The following is a 16407-nucleotide window of genomic DNA, read 5'->3' as shown; positions in this document are numbered from 1 at the left end:
TCATTTGTTGAGTATATTTCTCCTATCACATACATATAACAAATAAAAAAATTATTATTTCAAATTTTAATATATCATATAATATAGCATAAATGATGTTTCTGTAATTTAGGATTTTGACTATAGTTAACTTATAGCAGGTAATAAAAAGAAATTACACTGACATTTATGTGTAAGCCGTAGGTTTTTCAATTAAATGCAAAAGAGATACCAAAACTGTCTTGACGCATATTTGAGAATAATGTATATGACCAAACAAAATTAAGTTATAACCACAAGAAGTGTACATAAAATTGGTGTTTGGATGCAACATTTTTTTTATAAATTATTTGAAAAAAATATTAATGTCAGTAAAATAATGAAATAAGAATGATAAACTCATAGTAATATTTTTTTTAAAATAAAAAGAAAATTCTCAATGCAAAGTGAAACCATTTATACTTCTTTGGCATAAAACAAACAAGTTCTTCAATGACATCTCCAAGAACACACGTAGCAGTATAAAAGAGCGTCTCCTTATCTGGTCGAGCAGCCTATCTCGGCTTCGGGTTGATGCAAGCCACACTCGCCACAGCGATGCCCGCCCAAACCCTCCTCTTCTCCGCCTCCTCCGCTGTCCTTCCCCACCTTGCCCCGCCGGCTTCCTCTGCTCGCCCCCTCCATCGCTCCGCCCTCCTCGGCCAGCCCTTCCGCTGCCGTCCCTTCTCCTTTCCCAAGGTCGCCTCCTCTGCCTCTCCCGCCGCCGCCAGGCCCCTCGTCGTCGTTGCCGTCATCAAGAAGGCCGTGGCCGTCCTCAAGGGGAACTCTGACGTCGAGGGCGTCGTCACCCTCGTCCAAGAAGACAATGGTCCTCTCTCTCTCTCTCTCTCTCTCTCTCTCTCTCTCTCTCCTTTTTAGGGTTTGGAGAGCTGAATAACATGCTTACTGTAATTTCGAGTCGTTTCGATGGCAATGTCTTTGGATGAGTATATTTTGATTTCGATTCTCTCCACTTTTAGGGTTTTAGGGGTTTAATAACATTGGTACACGATGATTTTTAGTTGTTTCAATGGACATGTCTTTGGTTGGTTAGATTTTATTTTGATTATTATTTTTGCCTGTTACACTGTGAGCTGCATGTTGCCTAAGCTAAGCTCCAAACAGTTGGAACATTAGGACTTGTTGTTGTTGCTGTTGACGGTGGTGGTGGTGGTGTATTGTTTAGTTGTGGATGAAATCGATGATTTGTAGAAAGCTTTTTTTTTTTCTAAAAGAAAGGGTTCGGAGCTTTTCAAATGCCTGCAAATTCAAACATCTCTAGGACATTTGTTATGCAAATTTGAAGTGTTGAATGATATGAATTGAGGAAATTTCACTAGAAAATACTCATGTTATGTAGCATGCGCCTTAGGTAGTTCTACAATTTTGGAGCACAAGTTTCTTTCTTATGAAACTGACGTTGGAAACCTGGGATGAGTGCACGAATAATGTTTTAGTAAGAACTAAACCTATAATACTGGTCTTTCAGTTGATCAATATAACTCTGTAATGTGCCTAATTTGGTGCAATGTTTTGAATTTGCTTTGAGTAAGAACTAAACCTGTAATACTGGTCTTTCAGTTGATCAATATAACTCTGTAATGTGCCTAATTTGGTGCAATGTTTTGAATTTGCTTTGAGTTTTTCCTTGCTTGAAGACAAAACAATCAAATTTCATGAGGAAAAAAAGTTGAAAATGCATGTTTTTTGACACCATATTAACTTACAGTTTTCTTTGCCAGATTTCTATTCTTCTAGGGTTATGGCCAATCAATTTGAATGTTGATGTACATTCTGTTGAGGAAACAAAACTAGTTTCTTGTGCATGTATCATATTGGTGACCCAGAATGTATACTTAAGTTGGGAAAACCCATCTCATGAGACTCTCACCAATTCAAGGGCTAAGGAGGGTCAATATACGTAGTACAAGCAGAGAGGCTACTTTGTGTATCGAACCTAGTCATTCAGGTTGCAAGGAGCAACATAGAATGCCCCATTTAATCTAATATTTTCTGTAATCAAATGTCTACCGTCATAACATAAAGTTGATCATATGTATAAGTGTTTCTCGATTGTTGCTTTCAGTTCATGTGTGACATTGCTATGAAACTTCACTGTCTATATGTTTCTGCAATAGGTCCTACAACAGTTAATGTTCGTGTCACTGGACTCACACCCGGGCTTCATGGTTTTCATCTAGTGAGTAACTACTTTCTATTTCTCATCCTAAAAATAAATGACTTTTAAACATGCTCTACTTGTTCTGTTTTGTAGCATGAGTATGGCGACACAACAAATGGCTGCATTTCAACAGGTTTAACTTAGCCATTTGTATCACATATTTTTCACATATGCAAATGATAAAACTTCATGATATATTTCTCATATTTGCTAATGATACTCTTAGTTAATGCTATAGTATATGATGCCTACAGGTTAGGATAGACTTTGTAAACTCCTGGTTAACCAGGATTCTGTTATACATTTTCTGTCATCTCATGTTCTGTCATTGTAATTAAGCACCAATTCGTTCTGACAGGGGCTCACTTCAACCCTAACAAAATGACACATGGTGCTCCTGAAGATGAAGTCCGTCATGCGGGTGATCTGGGAAACATAGTTGCCAACTCTGAAGGCAGACTTTTATCCATCCTTCATTTTGTACTATCTTTATTGCTGATTGAGTTGTATTTTGAGTGCATATTGCTTTCAAAACTACAGGTGTAGCTGAGGCAACAAAGGTGGACAGTCAGGTCAGGATTTGATGGGTTGCTTGGTCTCTGTTACTCTGTATCACAGTCCTTTCTTTTTTTCACACTTTTCATGTTTATTTAGGCCCATATCTTATTACTAGCTGGTTCCTGGCATTCTTATCTTGTTCTTTTATTTTTCTCTGTGATGAATATATAGATACCTTTGTCTGGGCCGAATTCAGTTGTTGGCAGGGCCTTAGTGGTTCATGAACTTGAGGATGATCTGGGAAAAGGTAGCACTTAGTATATGTTTAGTTCTTTCACTACTGTATATAATGAATTACTGAGTTCTTCATGGAAGCATGTGTTTGTTGTCCCTTCTTTTCAATATTTCTCTTCCTTCCTCTGTTTTTTGGATTAAGTTTCACGTTACTCTGTGGTGTCCCCAGGTGGTCATGAACTTAGCCTTACCACTGGAAATGCTGGAGGAAGATTGGCATGTGGTATGCAATATATATTAATGTTGTCTTTTTCTTGAATGAACTCCTATCTTCCTAGCTATTTTGGTTGTTATTTTAGTTTCATTTGAAGTTTCTAGCTCTTATTGGAAAAAACTAAGGAAGAAGGCAGTAGGAATTACAGTTAGTGGCCTTAATGTCACAATTGAATGATATTCTTTTCGTGTTTAAGCATTGGATATTACAAGGAAATTAGGAGTTTTGAGCACCACCCTGGTAGAGGTTCAACACCATAGTTCACGAATCTCTACTGTGAATTATCTAACAAAAAATTGTGTATGTTCAAGAGAAGAACATGCAAGACTTTGGTCTTGGGTAACACATCTCCTGTTAGTAAAATCTTATTAGTCCATTATAACCTTTTAGGGTGGATGAAATTTTCTCCGGAAAGAGACAAAACAGACTAATATAACAAACAGGACTTGGAATTTATCTTGTTTAAGAATGCACCTAAAGAAATAATGGGTCCCACGACTTGCCAATGTACCATGTTCATATATGACCAGTGCAAGAGAATTGTTGTGGGATATTACGTTTCATAAAAAATTTAAAATCACCTTTCAGGGACATACTTGAATCTGTTATTCATTATAATAAGATGTATGACCAACTTATGGCTAAACCTAGTTGCCACAAGGTACCAATCCAAGTTATTGTAGGTGACATTTTTATTTTTGGCCCATGCAAGAGAATTGCTGCAGAAGATTACATTATATGGAAGAATGAAAAATCACATTTCAGGGTCATTATATGATAGCCAATTCACTATTCATTATTCATTATGAGATGGTAAAGTATGTCATTTGGTTGCTTGCTTAACTTCTTTCTTGATTGAGATGGTCGATTGAAGTTAGATAGACCATCATACTTGAACTTGAAATCTTTGAGGAGTTCTCTTTTATATGACTAATACTGAAATGTTCGCTGGTCTTTTTAATTGGAACTTCTTCATATAATATACACATCTCATTTCAAATAAAAGGCATCCTGTTGCTGTTGTTTGCACACTAGAGCAAAAGCATCAAGATAAATATGTTGAACTATACATTTTATTTTTGCTGAGCTGAGAGAAAGTAAAAATATCTGACTCCTTGCTGAGGTTTTTTTGCTTGATTCCTTTCCCTTGATTACTTGTGGATGACAACTCATTGTCACTAATAAGCTATCATGGAAGTAGACAATGTATTTGTCATTTATATTCTAAAAGAAAGTTAAGAGATGCAATCCTAATGAGCGCCTAAAAATGGTGGTGGTTCACTGTCTCAAGATTAATAAACTTGAGGGTGTTATCTTGAGAGATGTAATTTGATTGATGAACAGTAATGAGGAAGAAGATCTTGAGATAGTGAACAGAGATTACGCATGGGTTCATAATTACCTTTTCCATGTTGTGTAATTTATCTCGTAAAATAATTAGGAAAGCAACAAATGATTTCGCACAAGTTGACCATCTAAAATTAGATGACAGAGGTGTAAATATTATGAATCATCCAAGTAAAATAAGAAGCAGTTTTAGAACTCTGGAATCATAACCCAAAGCGGTAAATGAGCACAAAAAGAAAATGTTGTTAATATGATAAATCAATTTTTACTAATCTGTATGTCAATACTCAGAGGTAAACAAGATGAGAGGACAAAGGGGACCAGTGGGAGTTTTAGTGTGTTTTTGGTGTGGGGAACAGTGCTTTAAATTTTGAATTCAAGCATGCATTCACGTTGTCCTTTGAATCTTTTTGTAATTTTTATTCTGGATTTTTTGACATCTTGTATCAGACATCACCAGTTGATTGTATCTGTTGCACCCTTAGAGGCAGGATTTTCATACTGATGCTTGTGTAGATGTAAAATGGTTAATTTGGCTTAACTGTTTTAGTTGTTTACAGATTTTTCATGAGTTTGCACAATTATTTTCTATTAAACAATGTGTTATCTATGCAGGTGTTGTTGGTTTGACTCCAGCCGAGTAATTATTTCATACATCCTAGAAAAGCTTGTTCATTTGCAGGCAGTGGAACTTGTTTCCAGGTCGATGAACCTAATGGTTTCTAGCATTTCATTGGGGCATATGCATAAGAAACAAAGACTGTTTCCTTTTTGTATCTTAAGATGCCACCTAATAATCAGAGTATCAATCTGGTTAGGATAATGAATTGTGATTTTTAAAATAAATTCAAGACTGCAGTTTGAGCTGCATTATTCTTTTCATGGTGCAAATCATGTTTGTGAGTCGTACCAGTTTGTGCAGCTTCTCTAGCAAGTTTTGGGCTAGGGTTGTGAGCTAAAGCAAGTCATGTTCATCGAGGGACTGTCTGGTTGCCTGCGAGTGCATTTGCAGCTAGTAGCTTAGGTTTAAACATTCTGTTACTTGCAAGTACATCACTTGGAGCATTTTGTGACTGGCTCGATGGCAAGCATAAAAAAAATTGTTTCTGACTGCAAATTACTCATTTGTTTTTGCTTGTCGCTGTTACTTGCAGACATTTTTTTCTTTCGGTAGGCGATTCAATACCACCTCACCTAAGAAGCACGATACCCAGCATACATGTACGATGGAGTGAAGATTTCAGCCATGTGTGTTTTCTGTAGGTATTCAACCTCTTGCCTAAGATTTCTGCAAAGGTAACTCCTAAAATCTTTGGAGAGGCAATTTGACCTTAGTTCAATACCACCCCCCCCCCCCCCCCCCCCCAAGCAGGGTTTCACCTTAGTTCAATTAGCATGCTCATACCATGTGATCAACCACGTAACCGAGCCTTGTAACGTCTATGATACTCCAAATGTAAAAGGCGAATGAACTATCTATCTTAATCAGTTGGATAAGTTATTTTATGTTGGGGTATCCCGTTCAAACCCTTTTGCCTGGGCTATATTAGCACAAACGTTTAACAAGTTCATATATATATATATATATATATATATATATATATATATATATATATATATATATATATATATAGGAATTTGTATCTCTTGTACTTGAACCAAAATACAGCACGGCGGTTGAACCAAGATACAACAACCGTTCTCCAAGCATCGCGATGCAGATGAACTATTATATCGGCCACAATAGTCTTATTGCTGCCATCATCATGCACAGTCACCACTGGTTTCGAATCAAGGACGGATGATCAGGAGGTTCCAAGGACTTGAACCAGCTACAAGTAATGCCAAGTGTTGTTGTTGAACCAGCTCCTATACAAGAAAAAACAAATAACTGGTGTTAGTCCTACTATATCCATGTGTCATATCGTTAAATATAGAAAACCACCTTACCTGCCACATATAGTGATCCCCACTTTATAGCTGATTGTAAGAAACAGTGGTAGAAGGAAGAGAACATATAAGCCACCTCGAAGCACAACTGATACTGCATCAACCTGATTCTTAGAAGAAGGCACAAAGTCTGAAGTTTTTCTGGATACATTGTCTGCCATCCTGTAGGAAAGGATAAAGCTCGCATGTCCGTTCTTCTGCAATGACCAGTGTCCCACGCTTCCTGATACCGTGGGATCACAGATGTGAACAAACCCGGCCGTGAAATGGATTGAGCTGGTCGGGTGGAGTGCAGACGTCTGTGCCATTGATTTTGCAGCGCCAGCAGGATACTCAGCAGCAAATGCAGGGGGTGCAGGGATCGAGCCCAGCATGTTCACCAGACATTTTGAAATGGTTTTGTCATTTCCATCCTTCATGTGGGCATCTGCACCAGAGTTTTGATGAAATTGTGTAGGACTAAACTGTAGAGGACTGAGGCTGAATTACTATTAGTCAATAACGCAGCTAACCAACGCCAAATAATCTACTATGGTATTTGAAACCAATCACAAACTAGCTGAGAATATCAATGTTTAGCAGGAAAACATGATACGAAATAAAACAAAGGGCCTTCAGTGACATTAGGAGGAACTTGGGATTTTCGCACACCGACTATATCATTTGCAGAGTGATTGAAACACTAATTTGTGTATGTTATTGTTGAGGTTGTAATGCATACCTGGTTTAACAGTTACATCCTCATGGTTGCCCTCCGTCTTACTACAAGCAACAGATGAAGCTGAGGATGATGGTCCACCTACAATATGTGTATCTGGCACCTGTGCTGGTGCCTTGCTTGTTGAGCAATTGCCATCACAAACCTATTGTATATGGAAAGAGAACAGATAAGCGATCTAAGTCATCATGAAATGCTCTTCTACAAATTTAAGAGTCTGCCAGCTCTTACCTCTCCAGTAAAGTTGGACTTGTCAGATGAACTAGTGCATTCTGAGCATCCTGGAAAACCTATAGTGTCATAGTATAACTTATCATTAGTGGCATCAAAATATGCCAATAAGTCATCGATCATCTCAAAACCAGACGTGTCATCGATGGGTGAGTGTGTAAATTGATCCTTTTCATGCTCGAATGCTAGATTATCACTAGGTGCATCACAGAATACCATGTTTTCTTGAAGCTGTTGGCTCGAAGGGCAACCACCAGGAACAGGACTCAAATCATTTGGTTGGACATAGAAATTATCCTGTGCCGAGGTCATCTGGTATGATTCCAAGGGGTCAGAATTCTGGCTCATGGTGTCAAAGAACTCCTCAATGTCAAGCATTTTCTGCAAGTTGCTATTTCCATCTATCCCATCCATATTCTGAGCATGGAAAGTTCTTATGGGATAACTAGATTCTTCACTGAGTGGGTATGTCGCATTTGCAGAATCTGTAAGGTCATTCAACTCCACATATTCATCCTTTTCATTTGGAGGACTATGATTATGAGTGTGTTCTTCCATGAGAGTTTCCTTTCCCATGTCATCAGTGGGAGTTTGGCTAATCTGCTGTCCAGGTTCATCAATACACTCAACCATGTTGGTGAAACTAGTGTCATCAACTGTCTCGTCCAGTAAAATGGTGGCATCTTCTGTAAGGCCACCATAGTCCTCATCAAGATCTGCCACAAGGTTGGAAGCATTCACATGTTGATTCTCCAAGTCCACATTCTGAAAATAATTCAAAAAATTTAGTAAAATTGCAAATTACAAAGATGTTGTCCAAACCACCTGGGAACAGGAGATATCAACAACAAACAAGTTCCATCGAAATGAAGTATTCATTTTGATATCTCTAGAAAATTTTGTAAATTCCTACAGACAATGCACAAACTATACTAAGTCAAGGTTATCTTTAAATAATTTTGCAGACACATATTGATCCAGGATAAATCATGAATTTGGTAACATATTCCAGAATTGTTCATGCATACATCAACAAAAATGAGTAATTAAAACCACCAGTGATGCTATATGTTAGTCTCATTTTTCTACTTTTTCTCTTCCATGCTTACTTTTTCACATAGAATACAATATCAGATCTGATTAAATAAGCAAAACAATATAACATAAATTTCATCAGATCTGCTGGTACTAAGATGTGTGCAAGAAGTTTGCACAATTGACAAAGCAATTTTCTATGTGCCTCACCAAACTCTCAGACTTGCATACTCCTTCAAAGTTCCAAATTTCTAATAAACTGCTACAAAGTTTAGATACGCTTTTAAGTAACACATGATTCCTGCATGTTCTGCCATAGAAATTCTTGACACATTATATTGAAATGTTATCCACGAAACATTAATGTGACATCCATGTGCACATGGTGAACATAAAATTTACCATGTTCTTTCCATGCATCTCTATGTAAGCACCATTCAAGTGCCACATCAACCCTTACCTAAGGTCGTTGACCTTGGAATCTCAAAGCACTCAAGATTTTACCAGTTCCTTCAATATGACTCTAGGAAAAACATGAATTTATGATATCCCACTCTGTGTTATTGACTTATAATAGTTGAAAGACTGGCTGAAACCTTGCTGCTGCTAGTATCTCTAAGATAGGTTTCCAACTTTTCCTAAAATTTCTCATTCATGACTACAAGTGTAGAAACAAGCCGTTGCCCAAATCATCTAGTCTTTATGAACTTCAAACTATGAAGAAATCCAATGGATGTGCTGCTTTGAACATACTGTCCTTCACATTTGAAGTACTTTAAAGGCCACCAATTTGATAGCTAGATATGGCTGTGCTACTTGTGACACTAAAATGTTCAATTCCACCAGACATTTGTGACGAACTTGGCAGCATCTATTTTATTAGGAGGAAAAAGCAGTCACTGCTTAGAAATAAATAAACCTAAACAATAAGAGTTTGACCAGAATGAATTAAAAGAGAGTTTGTGCAGAAGGGTATAACAAGTACACCTAGGTTTCCAGGGCATGAACTTAAATGAAAAACAAGCTACAAGTTCATCTAGCGTAAATTTCTCAGTAGAAGTCTGCATTGCTCTATAAAGATATTTAAAGATACGAACCAACAATAATAATATAGTAGCATGCTTCTGCTAGCAATGATTAGAACAAATGACAGTATACAGATGACACATATGAGAATTTATATATGGTAGACTAAGAAAAATAAGGAGTATAATCAAGAGTTAGTATGAAAAATGTGAAGTCAGCAGATATCCAAAAAGTAACAAGATTTACAGGTTGATGCACCTTTACGAAATCACCGAAGTGCAAATACTCCTGTTCTGCGGCCTCATTAAACACATCATCTTCTCCACCATCTGGCATTAAAACTACCGCATCATCCGCCTCCACTTCCCACTCTTCCTCAAGAAACGGTGCTCCGTACTGCGCTCCATTCTGGGGTCCGGCACCGCTCTTCTGAAAGATCCTGCATACCACGAACGCATTCTTCCCCACCCAGAATACCAAAATCAATTCTCGACCGACCCGAAGAACTTGATTTCATCTAAACAGAAGCAAAAAAAAAAAGATCGATGCATCGTGTACCTGCGAAATGCCGGCCTGGGTCAACTCCTCATCCTTGAGGCGGTACTCGTGCATCACCCAGTTCGTCCTGGTGCCGCGTGGCGCCCGGCCAGCATGGTAAACGAGCGTTTTCTTCATGCCGACGACGCGGGGACCACGGCAGACGGGGCGGTCCTTGCCGGTGGTCTTCCAGTACCCCTGCGGGGTGGCGCGGTTGGTCCGCGATCGGTTGGAGTATTTACGGTCAAGGGGGCTGAAGAAGTACCACTCCAGGTCGCGGCTGCGGATCCGGGAGCGGCCGGGGAGGTCCCAGGGCTCGCACCTGTAGAGGTCCACCTCGGCGACAGCATCGATGCGGAGCGGGCGGCCGCAGACCTTCCGCTTTAGGTAGTAGCTGACGAGCTCCTCGTCAGTGGGGTGGAAGCGGAAGCCGGGAGCGAGACTCGACGCGGCCGCGGGGGGCAGCTGGTCAGAGGAGGCGGCGTTGCCGGCGTTCATAGATCGGCGGGGCATCGGATCGATTCGGGGATCGGCGGAGGATTCTGTGAGGGTTTCGATCAAAGGATTAGGTATAAGGACGGAAGAGGTTCTCGATTGTTCTTCGTATTAACTTTCTACGGCTTTGGGGCACTTCCCATCGAGGAGACTTGCGCGAAAAGAAAGTAGTACTATCGCCACTGGTCTTTCGTACGCGATCGTTCTGCGGCTCCTCATCGGACGTTTTACAATCTTCCACGTCATCGAGTAGGGTTTCATACGTACTATTAACTGGTGACGTTTCCGAATCCTGGGCAAAGAAGGGCTACTGATCGTAGCTCGGGGTTTCTTAAGATTAGTGTTAATATACCAAGTGGTGCGAATACGCAGAGAGGACATTTATGATTTTTCCGTTTACTATTTTTTCACTTCGCTATTCGACATTTCGTTAATTACCAAACCATACGAGGACAGGAAATTAGGACATAAAAACAGGAATTATAACATAATAAATACCCATTTTAAATATTTCTCAAACGGTATTCTGATTTTTAAATTTTTAAATAATATCTCTAATTTAAAAATACCTAAATTATCCTTAAAAAATATCTTATTTGTTATTGTGTTTTTACCTATTTTGACTTGTTATAGTATCTTGATCATCATGATAAAAATACTATAAAATCTATTTAAGAATATTATAAATGAGTCAAATAAAATCAAAATATACTAAAATAATTTAATATTTAAATAGATATTTATAATAGTTTAGGAACAACATCACCCAAGTACCCAAATAGAATTCAAAAATTGATCTGTTATAGTATTTGGTTACTATAATAAAAATACTATAAAATTTATTTAAAAATATTATAAATATCAACCAAATCAATTACAAGCCTAAAAGTATGATATGATAATGGTCTATGAGTAATGACAACAAAGAGACATAATATTATATTATGTCTCTTACAATATTTTTTAATGGCACTTATAGTGTTTTTATTGCCACAATAAAAATATTATAAATATTATTAAAAATAGTATAAATGAACCAAATGAAAACATTGTAACAATTTAAAATAGGTAAAAAAATGGATGAGAAAATTTGGTAGTTAGAATTAGTGAGGGGTATTTTAGATATTTTAAATTAAGAGTACTGTTAAAAAAAACAATGGGTACCGATTGAGAAATTCCTAAAATATAGATATTTCTAGTGAAATTATCCTTCTCTATTATGGGACATCCATTCTCATTAAATTTCATCTATTTCTTTATGTATTTAGTATAACATATATTTTTATTATGGTATATTCATTCTCACGAATTTTGTTTATATCTATGGACTATTACCTAAAAAAGCTCCTAAAGATCAATATTGCTCTTAGAGCAATCCCTATTTATTTATTCTTATAGATAATGGTTCAGGTCAAACCAAGAAAAAAGTTTACAAGACCCTAAATCGTAAACAAAAAGTGCCCTATGAACTCTACGTTTATGGTCTTCTCTACAATATAATATTTTCCACTTAAAGCAATACCAACATTTGAACTCCTCACACTGTAGCTTCATGTGTAATCTACGTCGTTAACATAGGCGTCTTCATCTTCATATTCGTCTTCGATCTTTAGGATATAGTCACAAGGAAAGGGCCTCCCCATCTTTGATCCTCATTTCGGATCTCCCACAAGAAAGAAGCCTAAGAGAAAGTGGTCATATAATGTCTTGGTTCATGACATCTCACTTTATACCCTTATAATAACCCTCTAGGATTTTCTCAACATAAATCAAATTTTATATAAATAGATAATTCATATAAATAATTCATTAATATATATATATATATATATATATATATATATATATATATATATATATATATATATATATATTAATGAAATATGACAGCAAGGTGAAAGTAATTCATTTTTAGTTAATTTCAGGCATGTCATTTTTGGGCTTCCTATACTCGCATAAGCAAAAAAAGGATAATATCGAGGATGTTCTTTATTTCATATTTATTAAATTATATTATTTCTCATATATGAATGAAAATTTATTAAACATATAATCACAGTTCCATATGTTGATTAATTTTTTGATCCATCTAAATTATCAAGAGGAAGTGATGGAAAAATCCTATCCAATTTGGACGATGAATGGTCGTAGTTTTATCTGATACTTCTTTGTGGCACTCGCCAAGCATAGTAGAGAGTCGTTTGGTGTCAATTTCACTAAGACAATATCATTCGGATAATCCGATGCGTACCCCATTTGGATATTTCATTGATATTCTAGATTTTGCTCTTTTTCGAGAAACTTTATTGCTCTTTCTCGAGGACCTTTATGAAGCATTCTGGAGCCATGGGATATAAAAGACATGTTTATAATCAATGGGGTTCATTTATCATTCATAGTGATTAATGTTTCTATTTTTCTCTATTTACCAAATGGAGATCATGCAATTAATTTGATGGCAGAGGCATTAGATAATCCGTATTATCATTATTTCTCATCTTTGATAATGAATTATATCTCATTAGAAACTTTAATTATAGCGCTGCATGACTCTGATGAGGAAATGACTATTTAGGTTTTTTGTCTGTTATTTGTCTTCTAAATATGTGCTGATTATCATTTTATTTACAAACTATTCATTTTTTATCATTCATAGTAGAATATGGGCTTAATAATATTATTACTGAATTCCTTGGTGACGAGGAGAATTTAGAATAAAAATAAATTATGTATTTGACACAGCTCAATAAAGGTCGTAGTGTTGAAAAGAAGAATAAGATTAAGTTAGATAAAACTATCAGAAAAACTGAAGTTGATAAAATTGGGCTGCGGAGAAAATTTGTATGAACAAAAAATTAACGAAAATATAGAGGAAATTCTTAGAAATGTTAGTGAGAGCATTAAAAATTATGAGGAGAATATGAAGGAGAAGAATAAAGTTAAGGATAAAACCATTTCAAATATTAAGGAGAATATAAAGTCGCATAATAAAGTCGATAATACCACCATTAAAGCCGATGATATAATTACTCCAACAGATAACAATAATACTATGCAAAAAAAAAGAAATATGTGGATGTGGATAACATTTAAGGTAAGGTTAACAATTTGTTAACCATAAACAACACCTTGTTTTTAATATTATCTTGTTAATTAAAATTTTATATTTTTTTTATAGAAGGAGAGAGATCCAATTTCAGATGAGGAAGAAGCTGCCATCATTATATGCAAACTGAAGACATTGTTATGAGTTAGATGAATTAATTTGATTTGCTTGTTTGAATGCAATAAAACTAGATATTGTTGGTTATCCTATTATCATATTAATAGCTAGCATAAACTGAGTTCTATTGACATTTGTATTGGATTTTCTAACTTGATATTAAATATGATGTCATTATTTATGTTTATCCTATTATCATTTGTTGGGATTAAATATGATGTTGTTAAATTTAATTGCTATTGTTGTTTAATCTCTACTTGCAAGTAATTATCTCGTAATGTTTACTTTTCTGTGACATTATAGCCTAAGGTACTCGAATTATATAGAACAAAGATTGAATGTATGTATGTGACATGCATGCCTTTAGGACTTTATTAGATTAGTCAGTTCTGACATACGGGGAATTATTTGATGCATATTCAAGCTTGTAAGTAGGTATAGCGCAAACATCATCTGACGTGTGTTCTTGTCATCAATATTCATGTATTCTAGATTTTACATAATTGAATAAAATTTTTTCTAATTGAATCTTAGATTTTGATGATGATCAAACATCATCGCTAGAGCAGATATTGCACCAAGGATATTGAAGTTGCGGAGGTCAACTAATCGATTGGGCAATAGGTCGCAAGAGAGGATGATGCGCCGAAGAATCGGATGAAGCGTCGATGGATCAATGACATACCGAACGACATGATTCATGCTTAGTAATAATTGTCTAGATCAAAGTGTGTTTTTATATATACATGATTAACTACGATAGCAAGACATAAGTAAAATGAAGTCCTAGAGTCAAAAAAGCGATTTTGTTGGGAGTTCGAGAGTTCATTAAAAGTCCAGACATTCGTCGGAAGTTCTATCGAAATTGACCAAGAAGTCCTGGAGCTTGCCAAAGAAGCTCGTAGGAAATCGCCAAGAAGATTGTTGTGAAATCTAGGAACTTGCCGGGAGTCAGTTGGAACATTGTCGAGAGATCATCAGAAGTTCATCGAAAGATCGTCGGAAGCAACCGGACTTATTTTACTTAGAATATGTCTCAGGAATCATAGTTAGTATATAATTAGAGTTGAGATTGGGAGGTAATCCTATCAACTCTGTTAGGGGCCAACTAGGCTTGAAGTTAGGCTAGTTTGGGCCATATTTAAGGCCCAACTAGGATGCTGAAAGCCTGGCCGATGGTGGCACCGCTTGGGGAACTGCACTCTAGGAATTCTAGGTGATGGTACCGCCTAATTGTAACGGACAAACTTCTAAACAAGATGTTGGATGTAATGCTTATGTCTGTCCGTTGTCTTTAGGCACGTTTATACCTTGTACAGCAGGTAGAGGGGCGGCCGAAGGCTAAATAGTCCCATGTTAGTTGGGTTGGTGGCCTCTTTAGGCTTGTAAATAAAGGTTGTGTCATGTAGACACGTGCGAGAGCTTTTCGGTCTGTAATGGACCATTTTACCCTTTTGTTATGCCACTGTTCAGAGCTTGTAAAGTCTATTTGTAATTTGCATTGTCTATGAAGTGTTTTTCAGACATGTTTGCTTGTGGATCCCGATTGAGGCGTTCTCTTTAACCCGTTCTCTCTTTTGTTGGTCTTAAGGGACAATGGGAGGCTTCGGGGAGGCTGACCTTTGCGGACGGACGCGCGAGGGTGCCGCACGCCTTAGGCAAAACTAGCTAAGGTCGTGACATTATGGTATCAGAGCGGGACAAGCACTCATAGAAACACTTGACATGCAAACGTGGGGGATCTAGCGGGGCTGCGTCGAGGGCAGTCAGCAACGCGCGACCGTTTGAGGGAAAACGGGCATGGAGATGTAGGGAAAAGAGTCACTCAGAGGAGCGGGCATCTAACATTGGCATTCAGAGGAATAGCCAACCCTTCGCGCAAGAGGCACCACGAGAACAGGCAAGCTTGGAAGAATGCGGAGCGCACAAAGGTTGGGATGGCTGAGTTTGAGCTACGGCTCAACGTTGACAATTATACTTGATGGTGCTCTAGGCAAGCGCGGCGCTTGGCAAGAATGAGACCATCCAAGGTGGAATGAGTTGCTCAATGACCAAAAGAGTTATGCAAAGCTCACAGAGGTGAGGGGAATTGCTAACTCGAAGAATTTGATACTCATGCATGGGCTTGTATGCGGACGATGGAATGTTCGTGGCCATCCCAAGGCGACCGAGACTCAGCGCCATGGAGCATTGAAACTTTCTCTTCGGCATGCGAAGGATACCTCCGGAGGAGGCTGAAGTGTGCAACGAGTTCAGCATGTTGCTAGGCCTTGAGGGGTGCAGCGGTGGTTGTATTGACGTGGAGGCGCAATCTAGCAAGTGCGTCTGCAGGAGGCAGAACAATGCACAGTTTGTTCAGCAGATCGGAGTAGTCCAAGGGGATGGTGGTCTCCGAAACGAAGAGAGATGTTGCTCCAACGAGACAGTTATCCAGGAGGGATAAGTCTTGGCATTCCAGAGGGAGAATCATGTGAGACGGACTTCACATGTTGAGGAGGAGTACCTCACAAACAACAACTTCACGAAGCTCGATGGACTGAGCAAGCGGCGAGGAGTTGTCGCATGATCTCGCTCGAGAGAATGCATTGCGAGATCAAGTGGGGGAGCGACCTAAAGCAACTTATGAAGGTACACTTGGA

General features: G+C 37.7%; 2 protein-coding genes across 2 annotated transcripts; one reads left to right on the top strand and one right to left on the bottom strand.

Moving 5' to 3' along the window:
- The first annotated feature begins 500 nt into the window (after positions 1-500).
- Positions 501-5430, top strand: LOC135623404 (superoxide dismutase [Cu-Zn], chloroplastic-like). The gene is made up of 8 exons (XM_065126327.1): positions 501-847; positions 2157-2218; positions 2294-2333; positions 2559-2654; positions 2741-2772; positions 2930-3005; positions 3162-3215; positions 5169-5430. Exons 1-8 carry the CDS (start codon positions 553-555, stop codon positions 5195-5197), a joined length of 684 nt encoding a protein of 227 aa, XP_064982399.1. The 5' UTR covers positions 501-552; the 3' UTR covers positions 5198-5430.
- A 639-nt stretch (positions 5431-6069) lies between these two features.
- Positions 6070-10670, bottom strand: LOC135623403 (NAC domain-containing protein 53-like). The gene is made up of 6 exons (XM_065126326.1): positions 10072-10670; positions 9772-9972; positions 7453-8217; positions 7225-7366; positions 6504-6930; positions 6070-6422 (listed from the first exon to the last, which is right to left on the bottom strand). The coding sequence occupies exons 1-6, from the start codon at positions 10561-10563 to the stop codon at positions 6386-6388; spliced, it is 2064 nt and encodes a 687-aa protein (XP_064982398.1). The 5' UTR covers positions 10564-10670; the 3' UTR covers positions 6070-6385.
- Between the last annotated feature and the right edge of the window lie 5737 nt (positions 10671-16407).

The sequence above is a fragment of the Musa acuminata genome, chromosome BXJ2-9 (genome assembly GCF_036884655.1).
Source record: "Musa acuminata AAA Group cultivar baxijiao chromosome BXJ2-9, Cavendish_Baxijiao_AAA, whole genome shotgun sequence".
NCBI lineage: Eukaryota > Viridiplantae > Streptophyta > Magnoliopsida > Zingiberales > Musaceae > Musa > Musa acuminata.
Note: the sequence above shows the minus strand (reverse complement) of the source record. Positions and strands in the feature narration are given on the sequence as shown.

What these genes read in the sequence shown, in the direction of transcription:
- LOC135623403 (XM_065126326.1), bottom strand. Translation starts at nt 10,563, where the DNA reads ATGCCCCGCCGATCTATGAACGCCGGCAACGCCGCCTCCTCTGACCAG. An exon ending in GGATGTAACTGTTAAACCAG is followed by an intron (nt 6,931 to 7,224) that starts GTATGCATTACA and finishes ACTCTGGTGCAG; the next exon opens with ATGCCCACATGAAGGATGGA. An exon ending in GGGATCACTATATGTGGCAG is followed by an intron (nt 6,423 to 6,503) that starts GTAAGGTGGTTT and finishes TTTCTTGTATAG; the next exon opens with GAGCTGGTTCAACAACAACA.
- LOC135623404 (XM_065126327.1), top strand. Translation starts at nt 553, where the DNA reads ATGCAAGCCACACTCGCCACAGCGATGCCCGCCCAAACCCTCCTCTTC. An exon ending in CAACAAAGGTGGACAGTCAG is followed by an intron (nt 2,773 to 2,929) that starts GTCAGGATTTGA and finishes ATGAATATATAG; the next exon opens with ATACCTTTGTCTGGGCCGAA. An exon ending in TGAGGATGATCTGGGAAAAG is followed by an intron (nt 3,006 to 3,161) that starts GTAGCACTTAGT and finishes TGGTGTCCCCAG; the next exon opens with GTGGTCATGAACTTAGCCTT.